At 30.9% G+C, this 15,675-nt stretch overlaps 1 protein-coding gene across 2 annotated transcripts in view; it reads left to right on the forward strand.

The window, feature by feature from the left end:
- The window catches only part of LOC134710481 (apoptosis-resistant E3 ubiquitin protein ligase 1-like), a 35,418-nt gene extending 22,029 nt beyond the window's left edge, over positions 1–13,389 (forward strand). For both annotated transcript variants that reach the window (XM_063570845.1, XM_063570846.1), the window contains 7 exons: positions 1,520–1,632; positions 2,301–2,474; positions 3,586–3,708; positions 4,025–4,213; positions 4,522–4,605; positions 5,432–5,610; positions 6,128–13,389. In XM_063570845.1, the coding sequence (XP_063426915.1) occupies positions 1,520–1,632; positions 2,301–2,474; positions 3,586–3,708; positions 4,025–4,213; positions 4,522–4,605; positions 5,432–5,610; positions 6,128–6,230 (965 nt within the window). In that variant the 3' untranslated portion in view covers positions 6,231–13,389. The remainder of the gene's footprint in view (positions 1–1,519; positions 1,633–2,300; positions 2,475–3,585; positions 3,709–4,024; positions 4,214–4,521; positions 4,606–5,431; positions 5,611–6,127) is intronic.
- The last annotated feature ends 2,286 nt before the right edge of the window (positions 13,390–15,675 follow it).

The raw sequence follows: 15,675 nt of genomic DNA on the forward strand, positions 1-15,675 counted from the left end.
AAGCTGCGTATTTGCGTGATCACGCAATACAAATAATAGAAAACCCAATGCAATTGTCCATTGAAGGGTTCAACAACCCAATTAATTCAACGGAAAACCCAATTATATGCCAAAACCATGAGTTCTCAACCCTTTTATTGGCTACCGTTTGTGTTATTTACCCTTATCTGTTTACAGTCGTCGCGTAAACTATTTTTATAATATTTATAATTGGAAATTTCCTGTCGTTCTAAAAATAGATCCCTGCATCAAGTAGCTGAAATGGGTCCCTGTTTGAGTTTTCCATTGCTCAATAGGTACACATGTTTTTGTAAATATTTCGATCTTCTCGGTGTTTATCCTATTAGCGTGTGTCATGGAGTCATATTTTTTTGCATTGCTCGGGATTTTTCATAACATACATCGAATTAAAACGAAAGTGAATGTCCAGTTAAAATATTGAATAGAAGCATGTTTTCGGCTTATTTTGGAAAACTGAGGGAAAGTTATAATGATGACAAGACTCAGCCAGTGTCTTTAGGAAGCGTCCATCGAACGCACGGGCGTGTGTGCGTACCATAACGAAAACATTGCTAATAAATACGGGGTTTCATCAAAAACGAATTCAGTTGGAAAAAGTGAAAGGCCCAATCAATTAAGAAATGATAAAGCATCAGAAATCAAAAGTTCTAATAAAAGACAACTAAACCCAGATTTATGTAAATTGAATAAAAGAAAATCATTCAAGTATAATTAGAGTTTATATATACAGTAACTATTTTTTATTCATTTTACGGTTAATTAATGAATACACACACCATGCACACAGCCACTGATCAGGCACTGGTCTCAGAATTTATTATATAAAGGTATAAGACGAGTGCCTGTGAATACACATATCCTTTTTTGTGAGAAAATACAAAACTGGCAAAATGTTTGAAACGGGACACAAATTAAACCTACAATTGCTCCTCAGTGAATAAACCAAATAAAACAGCTAGCAAATAACCCTAACCATAACCCTCAACCAAATAAAAGAGCTAAACAAAGACAGAAACATATTAATTAAAGATGGAAAAAATTTGGGTTGATATTGCCTAAATATTCAATATTGTGTCGATGAAAAAACCCAATACATTAAGGAGCTTGGTGGTGAAAAACCCAATTTGATATTAACCTGAGGGGTGAATTGGAATTGATAATGCAATTAAAAAACTTTATCACCCAATTATATAAGAAAATGGTGGGTAAAAACCCCAATTAATGAATTCTTATCTGGAGCTCTGCTGATGGAAATTGTTGTTATGTTATTTATTAAAGTTTTTTGTTTTGCTGGCTGCAAATTTTCCAGAGGGAGGCATAGATGTGTCCAGGTTTACCTCTGGATCATTTTTCTTTTTGACACTTTTTTTCGCCAAAACAAAATATATTTTGCCACTTTTTTTTTTTTTTTTGCCAAAGAACAACTAACATAATTCATTCAATGCTTAAGAGAATTAATATTAAAAATTTGAAAGTATATGTGTGATTTCCATTTTAGGTTTAGATTGGGGAGGTTTGAGAAGAGAATGGATACAAGTATTAAGTACAGAATTATTTGATCCCGATAGAGCTGGATTGTTTACCAGATTTACAGACAATGCTCAGGGATTAGTATGTATTCTGTAGAATGTAATAATTGATTTAGATGATGTTTAAATGGCTACATATATTAGGTGCTTTCGATTCAACAAAAGGTTTCTTATCATCTAATATTTATATTCTTATATAAAACTTTCCCTTTGATTTGTGAACAAATTCATGTTCTAAATCCAACAAAACATAGGGTTTAAAAAAGAAGATGTGGTATAATGGCCAATGAGACAACTATCCACAAAAGACCAAAATGACACAAACATTAACAACTATAGGTAACAGTACGGCCTTCAACAATGAGCAAAGCCCATACTGCATAGTCAGCTATAAAAGACCCTGATAAGACAATGTAAAACAATTCAAAAGAGAAAACTAACAGCCTTATTTATGTAGAAAAATGAACAAAAAACAAATATTTTAGCGGGATCCCAACCCTCCCCTAACCTGGGACAGTTAATATTGAAAAAAATATCATTTGTATCTTGATAATCAGTTGTATGAATTGCAATGTAAAACTTTTTTTTCAGTTATTGACTATAAACTCTAAAATCCGTAGAAATATAATGAAGAATTGCAGTTGGTTGCTAAATAATAAAACAAGTAGTTAAATTCCTGACATAAAAATGCGGCTAAAATACTAATTACAGCGTAGATTAAAATAATCAAAGTTTCTTCATTTGTTTCAGATCCATCCACGTCCCAATACTGGTGTCAAATTAAAATTATATGAGTTAGCGGGTAAACTTGTTGGTAAATGTTTACTTGACAGTTCTCTAGGGAGTTCATCTCAGCTTTATATAAAAGCTAACTTTTCCAGGTCTTTTCTAGCACAGATCATTGGACTTCAGGTTAATTATAAGGTAAGTTTTAATCACATTAGATACAGTTTACTGTAACAATCTATAAAAAAATGATTGACAATATGTTTAGCTTATCAACACCAGTCAACACTGAGGTTATGAGTTCGAATTTGCAGGTGCACTCATCTCCAATCTTAATTGACAAGTATTGTCAAAAAAATTGGGCACCATAAAATAGCCACATTACAATTATCAAATCTTTTCAGCAATAAAGAAATTGATCTCAAAGAAAGCATAATATCTCTACTTTTAAAGTAGATACACAAATCCTATTCAGTTATCAATGTCAATCTCCCATGCAGAGTTCTCGAGCAAGGACCGAGAACTCTGCATGGGAGATTGTTATCAATGTGTGCTATCAGAATATCTGTCTTACACAAATAATTGTACTTTCTGTGTATCAACATTTTTAAAACATTTCATATCTAATTGTTCCATTTAAGTGAACACTGTTGCTAGTTATTTTGGATGAATCTATATACTGTTAATTTAGAAATTATTGTGTGCATTTATTTTTGCGATTTTGTCATTTTAGACTTAAATGCGATTATAATTTTTACGATTTTTAGAAAAATCCTGTTAAATTCATATAAAATATTTTAACATGCGAGTTTAAATTATTGTGTTTACAACTCAGTCGGTTTTTTCGCAAAAATTGAAACCTCGCATTAATTTCTGAATTAACAGTAATCCTTTTTTTGCTACAGTATTAAATTGCAAAAAAAAATGTTTTATTTTTTAATGAATAATTCTGATTTGAAATAAAGTAAAATTTGTGTAGATGTAATCCATATTCTGACTCCAACTGTCCCACTTATAATCATTTTAAGTGCATGGTGACGATTAACCAATTACAGGTAACAATATTTTAATTCTTTTGTTTTAACTGGTTTTCGACAAACCAACAAGGATAAACCTAACTTAATAATAGAAATGACATCAATTTATGTATGCCATTTTCTTTTATTTTGAATGATAGTGTCAAGAAGATGAGAACGTTTCATGGTGTTTTTAATATTGTCTGCTTGTATCATCAGTTCTGCAATAGCTCAACCATAGAAAATACATAAATTGTTTTTAGTGATTCATACATTTAGTTTTATATTTTCAGTATTTTGAAACAGATGACCCAGATTTATATAAAACCAAGATAAAGTTTATAGAAGATAATAGTATAGAAGATATGGATTTAACATTTAGTGAAGATGAATATGTGGATGGACAGCTTGTGAGGGTAAATATCTTTAAAAGGAGAACAATTTGGAGGAGATATCATATAGGTCAATTTTAATGAAACCAATTGTAATATTTTAGCCATACATGTATTTCGTTACTGCTGTCCTCTTCATGTTGTTAGTAACCCATATAAATTGATTTTCTTAATGTTAAACAGCTCTTAGTAGCTAGAGTTTGAAAGCACATACATTTTTGTAAATTAAAAAATTTCATGTGATGTATTTTCGGGGTTGTAGTATATAAATCTAGATACTGTTACAGTCTGATAAAAATGATGGTATTTTGATAATAAAACTTTTTAATTTTTTTTACAGACTGTTGATCTTGTTCAAAATGGTTCAAAGATGAATGTAACAGATGATAATAAATTGTATTACCTGAACTGCCTTGCTCAATATAAACTGGTATCTGGTGTGAAGGAAGAAGTAGAAAGTTTTTTAAAGGGACTTAATGCAATGATTCCTGATAATCTACTTAGCATCTTTGATGAAAATGAACTTGAGGTAAACTTTTAACTGATTTGTAGTAAATGTGCATATGTATCCATTTTTTATAGGAATATATAGAAACATTTTGATTTCACAAACAATTACAGTTAAAAAGGATTTAGAACAATGCATTAAACAGGGTTGATGTTCACAAAAATATCAAGACATAATTTGAAGAAATAAAATAAGATAATAACAGATGAAAATCTTGAATGTATCAACCACTTTTGGTGATATTGATATCAGTCACAGTCCAATAACACACTAAGGCAATAATAAACAAGCCCTACTTATTTCTAAAACTGATATAACTTTTTTTTTAGCTATTAATGTGTGGTACAGATAATTACAGCTTTAATGATTTTAAACAGAATGCAGTCATATCAGGAGATTTTGCAGGTAGTAAGGTGAGAAGGCTGAATATAGATTCTATCAATAATCCTACTTTCTGTTTTCTAATACAATGTATAATTAGTTTGGGTATTTTGCATGAACAAGCATTCATTATTGTTCTTTTAACTTAGTGTAGGATTTCATTTAAAAAAAAATATTGGGGTGTAAAAGTGTTGACAGACGCACATTTTGTAATAATTATATTAGATGAATGTTTCATTATAATATGTGATTCTGATTGGCTACTCTGCAATCTTGCACTATTCCTTAAGCAACTTCATTACACAATAAAATTTATCATTCATGATGACACAATGTCCCACAATAAAGTGCACAGGTATATCTTCCGCACTTTTAACAGGTCAACACTTTTACACCTTTATGAAGTTACAAAAAGAAGCATTCAATACTTGAGCTTCATTCTAAAAAACACTTTTACACCCAATAAAATTATAAAAGAAGCATTTATATCTTTTGATTATATTTTTATGCTAATAAGACCATGAAAAAAAAGTTTTATCAAGTTTTTCTTTTCTTCAACTGTGCACTTTTTAGTAGATAAACTTGTAATCCTGAATGTTATACAATGTATTTCATTTTGATTATTAGTTAATTATTGAATGGCACCAAAAATCTTGTACACTGTGCACTATCCCAGTTTATCCAACTTTGACAAGTTGGGGAATAGGGTTCTTGATCAATTTCACAAATTTACAGAAAAATTTGAAAGTTTGACGAAAAATAAAAGGAAAGCAGCACCCATGATTATTTTTACATGCATTCACTGACATAGTTAAGATGAACTTAAATATTTGTGACTGTGAATTCATTATTTTTCAGTTATTGGAATGGTTTTGGGCAATTGTTGCTAGCTTTACAGATGAACAGATGGCTAGACTATTACAATTTACAACAGGCAGCTCTCAGTTACCACCAGGAGGATTTAAAGACCTAGATCCTAACTTTACAATCTCATTTACATCCTACTCCACAAACAGTTTACCCACAGCACATACATGGTGAGTTGTAGAAGGTTAGAATATAATTGTCATATTAAGAACTTAACTAAATTTAGCTCATCTGGTCCTACAGACACTAGAAAAGCCATGAAAAATCCATGGACCTCAAACTTACGCATTAATGCATAATGGTTGAAGACCTTTATTGCAATATGATCCTCACAGTTAAAAAAAAATCATGTAGAAACCGAAAAAACAATCAAGTAAACATTATTTTTCTGTACAAAGAATTGGAATTTCAATTGGAACAGATGCCAGTAGAATTTATTTTATTTTAGGAATGTTTCTGTAATTTTTTTTTGTTTTGTCTATTTTATTTGTTTTTTCTTAAATCTTTTTGAAATATTGATGTCTGGGTACCTATTGATTAGTGTATTTTTCACCAGTTAAAAATAGTATCTGTAGTATCTTTAGTATATGTAGTATCTGTAGTATCTGTTTCTATAAGGCTCATTTGGAAGGAGTACACAGAAAAAATTACATGTTTCTGTAATGATTTTGTTTTCTTCTATTTCAGTTTTAACCAGTTATGTCTCCCTTCATATACTTCAATGGAACAGATGCACAAATGTATGATTACAGCGATCACTGAGGGCTTCCAAGGATTTGGATTTGCCTGATTTTCTATAATTATTCAAAAGTACTAATGCTGTAAAAATGTAAGCCTAAAGCTGCACCATCATGATATAAGTTCTTCCAATGTTTGACTAACAACTTTATTGAAATGGTCCTCTCTTCTGAACACTATTTTTGAAAGAGTAAATGACATATGAAGAAGGTTTTACAGAGTTTTGATTTATCATTTCTTTATATGGAAACATATCTTTTTCTCTGACAAAAATTGAAATGGCAATGTGATTTTACTGACATTTATTTCTTTGTGGATATCAACTCTCAATCTGGAAATAATCCTAGACATGTTAGCAAAGATAGTTGGACCATATACATGTTTTTGTTTTTTTTAACAAAGTGTATATCCAAATAATTCAAGTTGCTGTAAGATGGTAAAAATGGTTGAACTTTTTGTACACCATCAACCATACATTTATTCATAAATTCACAAATTTTCTTGCATTTAACCACTTTTGTTTTTAGCTCACCTGGCCTAAAAGGCCAAGTGAGCTTTTCTCATCACTTGGCATCTGTCGTCCGTCCTCCTTCGTCCAGAGTTAACTTTTACAAAAATGTTCTCCTCTGAAACTATCAGGCCAAATTGAACCAAACTTAGCCACAATCATCATTGATGTATCTAGTTTAAAATTTGTGTTTTTTGACCCGGCCAACCAACCAAGATGGCCGCCATGGCTAAAAATAGAACATAGGGGTAGAATGCAGTTTTTGGCTTATAACTCAAAAACCAAATCATTTAGAGCAAATCTGACATGGGGGTAAAATTGTTTATCAGGTCAAGATCTATCTGCCCTGAAATTTTCAGATGAATCAGACAACCCATTGTTGGGTTGCTGCCCCTAAATAGGTAATTTTAAGGAAATTTTACTGTTTTTGGTTATTATCTTGAAAATTATTATAGATGTAGATAAACTGTAAACAGCAATAATGTTCAGCAAAGTAAGATTTACAAATAAGTCAACATGACCAAAATGGTCAATTGACCCCTTTAAGAGTTATTCCCCTTTATAGTCAATTTTTAACCATTTTTCGTTAATCTCCATGATTTTTACAAAATTTTTCTCTCTCTAAAACTACTGAGCCAAATTAAACCAAACTTGGCCACAATCATCATTGATGTATCTAGTTTAAAATTGTGTTTTTTGACCCGGCCAACCAACCAAGATGGCCGTCATGGCTAAAAATAGAACATAGGGGTAAAATGCAGTTTTTGGCTTATCACTCAAAAAACCAAAGCATTTAGAGCTAATCTGACATGGGTAAAATTGTTTATCAGGTCAAGATCTATCTGCCCTGAAATTTTCAGATGAATCAGACAACCCATTGTTGGGTTGCTGCCCCTAAAATGGTAATTTTAAGGAAATTTTACTGTTTTTGGTTATTATCTGGAAAATTATTATAGATGGAGATAAACTGTAACAGCAATAATGTTCAGCAAAGTAAGATTTACAAATAAGTCAGCATGACCAAAATGGTCAGTTGACCCCTTTAGGAGTTATTGCCCTTCATAGTCAATTTTTAACCATTTTTTCGTTAATCTCCATGATCTTTTACAAAAATTTTCTCCTCTAAAACTACTGAGCCAAATTAAACCAAACTTGGCCACAATCATCATTGATGTATCTTGTTTAAAAATTGTGTTTTTAGACCCGGCCAACCAACCAAGATGGCTGCCATGGCTAAAAATAGAGCATAGGGGTAGAATGCAGTTTTTGGCTTATAACTCAAAAACCAAAGCATTTAGAGCTAATCTGACAAGAGGTAAAATTGTTAATCAAGTCAAGATCTATTTGCCCAGAAATTTTCAGATGAATCAGACAACCCATTGTTGGGTTGCTGCCACTAAATTGGTAATTTTATGGAAATTTTACTGTTTTTGAATATTATCTTAAATATTATTATAGATGGAGATAAACTGTAAACAGCAATAATGTTCAGCAAAGTAAGATTTTCAAATAAGTCAACATGACCAAAATGGTCAGTTGACCCCTTTAGGAGTTATTGCCCTTTATAGTCAATTTTTAACCATTTTTCCTAAATCTACATGATCTTTTACAAAAATTTTCTCCTCTGAAACTACCGGGCCAAATTAATCCAAACTTTGCCACAATCATCTTTGGGGTATTAAGTTTAAAAAATGTGTCCAGTGACCCAGCATCAAACCAAGATGGCCACCACCGCTTAAAATAGAACATGGAGGTTAAATGCAGTTTTTGGTTATTACTCAAAAAGCAAAGCATTTAGAGCAAATCTGACATGGGGTAAAATTGTTTATCTGGTCAAGATCCATCTGCCCGGAAATTTAAAGATGAATGGGACAATCCGTTGTTGGGTTGCTGCCCCTGAATTGGTAATTTTAAGGCAATTTTGCTGTTTTTGGATATTATCTTGAATATTATTATGGATAGAGATAAACTGTAAACAGCAAAAATGTTCAGCAAAGTAAGATTTACAAATAATGCAACATAACCAAAATGGTCAGTTGACCCCTTTAGGAGTTATTGCCCTTTATAGTCCATTTTTAACCATTTTTCGTAAATCTTAGTTTACTTTTACAAAAATCTTCTCTGAAACTACTGGGCCAAATTTTACCAAACATAGCCAGAATCATGATTAGGCAATTTAGTTTAAAAATTGTGTTTTGTGACCGGGCAAACCAACCAAGATGGCCGCTACGGCTAAAAATTGAACATAGGGGTAAAATGCAGTTTTTGGCTTATATCTCAAAAACCAAAGCATTTAGAGCAAATCTGATATGGGGGTAAAATTGTTTATCAGGTCAAGATCTATCTGCCCTGAAATTTTTAGATGAATGGGACAACTCGTTGTTAGGTTTCTGCCCCTAAATTGGTAATTTTAAGGAAATTTTGCTGTTTTGGGTTATTATCTTGATTATTTTTACAGTTAGAGATAAACTGTAAACAGCACTAAAAATTGTGTTTTGTGACCGGGCAAATCAACCAAGATGGCCGCTACGGCTAAAAATAGAACATAGGGGTAAAATGCAGTTTTTGGCTTATATCTCAAAAAGCAAAGCATTTAGAGCAAATCTGACAGAGGTAAATTGTTACTCTGATCAAGATCTATCTGCCCTGAAATTTTCAGATAAATTGGATAACTCGTTAGGTTTCTGCCCCTAAATTGGTAATTTTAAGGAAATTTTGCTGTTATGGGTTATTATCTTGAATATTATTATAGATAGAGATAAACTGTAAACAGCAATAATGTACAGCAATTTAAGACTCAAAAATAAGTCAAAATGACCAAAATGGTCAATTGACCCCCTAAGAAGTTATTGTCCTTTATAATCAATTTTTAACAAATTTCATAAAATTGGAAATTTTTACTTACATTTTCCACTGAAACTACACGGACAAGTTCATTATAGACAGAGATAATTGTAAGCAGCAAGAATGTTCAGTAAAGTAAGATGTAAAAACACATCACAATCACCTAAACACAATTTTGTCATGAATCCATCCTCTTCCTTTGTTTAATATTCACATATACCAAGGTGAGCGACACAGGCTCTTTAGAGCCTCTAGTTATTTCATGAACAGCGTTTTGATCAGCTGTAAGGTATTGAAATCACTATTGCTCAGATGAAAAAAAAGATTGATTCAAGTTCATGCTGAGAAATTTGAGCTTCAATATCTGACTTAAGAAAGAAAAAAAATTGAATTGAACACTTGCTAGAAAAACAATTCTTAACTCTGCTATGTTACAGAGGGAAATTATTTTTAAATGAAAGGTTAATATTTATCTATTCAATTTTTTCAAAAAATTATTACAGATACTCATTTTAAAATATTTCAATTACTTTAAATTTTGACATCACTTTCGTATTTTCTCAAGCCATCAATGTATTTAATGTATTCCACACCCTATCAAGTGAAAGCTTTATATGAATACAGGGCTGCATGTGGTTGAAAAATTTATTTGTAATTGTTCGAAGATCTCAATAACCAGTCTGTGATACCGTAGTGTAAATAGCTTTGTAAGTAGCTTTGTAAGCAAATTTTTATATGGTAGATTTTTATTTTACTGTTATTTAACTAATCAGTCTGAATATCTTTGTGTATTTTTTGTATTTTTATGATGTTTTGATAAGTTGGAAAATTACAGCATGTATTATTGATCAACTGATTCAAATGAAAGATATATTAATGCAATAGTTTTAGTTAAAACAAATTTTATTGTTCAAAATGACAAATGGATTAGACACACATTTTACAGCTTAGTAACGTCTTCTCCAAAACAACAAGAAATATACACATTAATTATTGAACACATCAAATATTTCATGCTAACAAATAATTTAAATGAACAGTAGACACTAATTATCTCTTCTTATACTTTCTTTTCTATAAAGAAATCACTAAAACTTTAATTAAACAAAAGCTATTAAAAACTAATAGCTTTTAAAATAAAATAAAAACTACTTAGTGTAACACAAGTAGATCTACATTACATCTTCCAAGGTGAATTTACAATGGGAGTAACATGACATATATGATTCGAAATTTGTTTTAATTTGATCATTGTTGCAATTTATTTAGAAATTCCACCTGTAACAAAAATTCACATACAAATCAGATGAAGAATAGAGTCCAGTGACATTGAAGTCATTTACAGCAAAGGCCACTTTATATTATAAAATTAGTTTTGCATATATACAATTTGGGTGAAGTTTGGTTTTGCTCATTCTTACTTCTTTTCCATTTTGGTTATTTAACAGTTCATTTAATTTTATTGGAAGAGCCTCTGTGACAAAAGACGCCGTGGTAGAACTTGGGTTATCAACATATAGAAATATCCTTGTCAGAAGAGTGATAATTACAATACCTACCAGTTGATTAAATGATGAGCTAAAACTGTTATTGAACCATGGACATATATAACTATAGTTTATTCCATTACACATATGGTTCATAAGAATTCATACTTTGGAATGGCAAAAAGCAATCTGGAGGCATTCCAATAACAAATAGTATTTCTCAATAAAATTCAACTTTAATTACTGCACATGTTGTCTTATGAAAAAGTCACTACAATGCATAGCAAAACAAAGCAAAATCTTGATGTAACTAGTTATTCTCGTACATGTAGCATATATAACTGTAAATATAAGAACTGAATGCATCTTTTTTAAATTTTAAAGGATTGCAAAATTATTTTTGGTTGCACATTCTGTGCTTTGGTTAACAATTTTACATTCTAATAAAAGTACAAAAAGAATCATTACAAACATTTTTTTTTTAACTGAACAGTTGCAAGAAAATTAATTAAAATTTCACAAAATATTCATTTGTATATGGTTGAGGTTATAACTGTATATATATATATTATCCTAAATGAGTCATGATTTAATGTATATACCTTATGCTTTAAAGAAAATATGTTATCATGTAAATTGTTATATGTGATATGGTATTTGCTGAAGTATGTGTTCATTGGTAGTTTGATTTTGTTTGTTAATTTTTCTATTATTTATTATTTTTTTATTTATTTTAATAACCATTTAATCATTATAGATATATATGCCACAATACTCCTTATGTAGTCAATATAATAAATAGAATGTAGTGTATATTAATTTTGAACTTAAATTGAATCAGGAATGGCAGGCAATGAAATTTGTTGAGGTTTTTTTTCTCAATATAATGATAACAAATTTGTCTTAAATTTATTCAGAGTTCATACTTTGCATTTCTATCTATTAAATGTTAAGATATGGCTGCATTTCTATCTTTAAAATGTTAAGATATGGCAGCCTTTCTATCTATAAAATGTTAAGATATGGCTGTCAAAGCTAGAAATTAAAATGCTTGTGTATTGCAGTGTACATTCATTTATTCATTTCTAGATCTTCCATCACGTTTAATGTGTGTCCTAAAGCATGACAAAACCAAAAGTATAGGGTTTTAGTTGTTATTCTTCAATTTATATCCATTCACATGTTTAATTTATTTTGTTTTCATTGTTTTGTCAAGTACATGTATGAATGTTGCTCTCTAACAAGTGCTTTTGAAAAATGAATCAGTCACTTTGAATGAATATTAGTTTTACATTGATACATCAGCTCTAAATAATATGTTTTTTTCAAATTTATCCTTCTTTAAATCATGAATAAAAATACTTGTATTTAATACCTTCCAACTTGCCATTTGATAAGGGATTTCCAAAATGAATGCTGTTGAGCTGAACAATGAAATCCTCCTATTATAAAAACTAACTGTGTGTTCATGTTTTATATTTTTTATCACTGTCTGTGTGTATATTTCGTTTAACATGTGATGTAAAGCGCTTTGAGTAATATTGTTTTAGATTTAGCGCTATAGAAAAATTGTAATAATAATAATAATATACCTCATAACAGGCATTCAAAGCACACAACAATGGCATTTAAGCATATATTTACTCATTCAAGACCATAGTATATTAGATATAGAAAATATGAAGTGTTTTAGATCCTCAATGCTCTTCAACTTTGTACTTGTTTGACTTTAAAACTATTTTGAACCGAGTGTCACTGATGAGTCTTATGTTGAATTATAATCATAATTATAATCCTGATACCTTTGATAACTAATTAGAGATGTCCTTTTGTGCTTTGGTCCCCTGTGTTTTTTATAAGTTTGGCATGACAGTTTTTTGTTAAACATATCTTTTTGGTGATTTGAAAACAAAGATATAAAAATCCATTAAATTAAAAAAAAAATACCTGAATTTAACAAACATTTATTCACACAGAAGTGACATATATCACAACACCTGATCAATATTTTAATCCCACAGAAAGTGTATTTTGTTATAGATTACAAAATGGTAAAACATGTTAATCTAATTCAAAAGTTTGGAAAAAATCTCTACTGTTTTCTCATGTTTAATGGTAGATTTAGTTTATATTAAACAGAAAAATCAATCACAACTGTGCAATCAATCACAGTTATATCAGTTAGAGTTTACAGAAAATGAAATTTATTGTCATCCAGATACTATATAAATATAGCAGATACTTGTAACATTTGGTGTACTGTTATTTTCTTCTAAATTATGATATTTAATCAAAATGTTACCATAATCATGTTATCTTGTTTTGTTTTTATAAGTTAAGTTCTTTATAATAAAGATCACTTTTTAACTTTTTATTTTCTTGTGAATCATATCGATTGAAAAGCATATTTGTAAGCCCCACCTATGATAGTAGAGGGCCATTATGTTTTCTGGTCTATGGGTCCGTTCGTCCGTTTGTCCCTCTGACGTCTGTCCCGCTTCCTGTTAAAGTTTTTGGTCAAGGTAATTTTTAATGAAGTTGAAGTCCAAACAACTTGAAACTTATGTTCCCTATGATGTGATCTTTTTAAGATTGATGCCAAATTTGACCCCAATTCCATGGTCCACTGAACACTTAAAATAATAGTGCGAGTGGGGAATCCGTGAACTATGGACACATTCTTGTTACCTATGGTGTCTGTTTGTTTTGTTCACGCATCATTGTCAACATAAGAAATTGCCTGTACCAAGTCAAGGAATATATGAGAGTTGTTATCAATTCGTTTGATGTGTTTGAGGTTTTGATTTTGCCATTTGGTTAAGAACTGTCCGTTTGAATCGTCCTCGGAGTTCAGTATTTAAATGAATTTACTATCACTGGTTTACCCCTTTTGTTTTTGATGAAAAGGGTGATGTCAGACTTCATTTTTTTGTCATATATGATAAATACTGTTTGAAGTTTGACCAAAAAATTCGCGGAATTTATGACCCCAAAATAGGAACACTGTTCAAATGGATTAAGGCTGTCAGATCGTTGGTTCAACTCAACATACGTTTTCTAGATTGGTTGGTATACGTCAGTGACACGAAAGAAATGCTAAATAAACGCATGTGCGGGCATAGTTCAGACTTCACCAGCATTTTAACCAGCAAGACCATTAAATCCTTTTCATGCAATTCGCATCATAGCAAAAACCTACCACAGGACTAATAATCCCTATCTTGCAACACCTCTTCATAGACAAAAAGAAGGCTACTGGATTCGACAAAATTGATTGGTATAGGTAATCTATCTAGTCCATCCTTAAGCTTTGTGAATATGATGAACATTTTCAACTCTATTCCTCTACGTAGACAGTCATGGTCATCGTCATTATGCATCACATATTCTCTACTTTTGTTTAGAAAACACTGTTACTTACCCTTATTCAAACCAATACAGACTTACAGCCATCGTTTCGGCTATTGCAAGTCACAGACGTTTTAAACCAGTTCGCATAGAAAAAGAGATGAAAAGGAGAACAGATCCTTTCTTAAACTTTTCTTTACAAACAAAAACCTCAATGCCAATCGCATGTCCAATTTTCAACTACAAGCAGGTGTTGTAGGATCTTAATATTGACGACTTCAAGTATAAACCTCCTGATTGCATATGTGCTTCTTGCCAAACCCATGGGTCTAGTATAGTTGGTGTATAGATTGATTGAAAGGTGTACATATCCAGCTAGCAGGTGTCATTTGAACTTATTTTTATGGTGAACAGTGAACATAGTTAAGTTTGTTTTGATGGGATGATTTCAATTTCACCATTTGGAACTCGGGAAGGTGTATATATCCAACTGGCAGGTGTCTTCTGACTTTAACCTTATTTTCAAGGTTCAGTTGTTAAAGTTAGGTTTTTGAGTTTTGGTCTTTTTATCCATTACTATATAAAATAGGTCAACTATATCTGATGTATAGAAATATTTTATGATGCACATGTCAGTCTCGCAGGTTTTATTTTACCTTGACTTTTTTCACGGTTTGCTCAGTTTTTGTGTTTTGGTCTGTTTTATTAAACTATCAGCAATAGGTGAAATATATTTGTTGTATGGACGACTTGTAAGTTTTACATGTCTACATGTCTACCTGGCATGGTTCATTGGTCAGTGTTTAGTTTTCTTGGTTATGTCTATATTTAGTGTTTTGAATGATTGTAAGCTGTACATGTATTTCTCGTTTGGTTTATATGACCATGACCTCATTTTTTTAATCATGTTAAGTTTATGCGATAGTTGTAGTAAAGCTTTATATTCAGGACAATCAACATAATATCAATGGTTAGTAAAGAAGGCTAGGCATTTCAGCGTGTGCACTCTTGTTATGCATTAATCACATTACGTAAATTGCTTGATAAATGAATAAGGTACAGACAATTCACTTGTTAACTAAACACATCCTCCCACTACACTTACTAAAGTGGAAATCCTGGATAACAATAGGTCTGTACATGTTTCCTTCGGAATTTGAACCAAAGGTGAAAACTGAATCTTCCATCACTGTATACGATATCTAAACTACCTATATGTCCTTACGAACAACGGTATATTGCTGGGGCTTCCAAGTGATCTTCGAAACATCTTTCTAATGAATTACGTTCATTTTACTTAAAAATTCAAA

Source organism: Mytilus trossulus, chromosome 3 (genome assembly GCF_036588685.1).
Source record: "Mytilus trossulus isolate FHL-02 chromosome 3, PNRI_Mtr1.1.1.hap1, whole genome shotgun sequence".
Lineage (NCBI taxonomy): Eukaryota > Metazoa > Mollusca > Bivalvia > Mytilida > Mytilidae > Mytilus > Mytilus trossulus.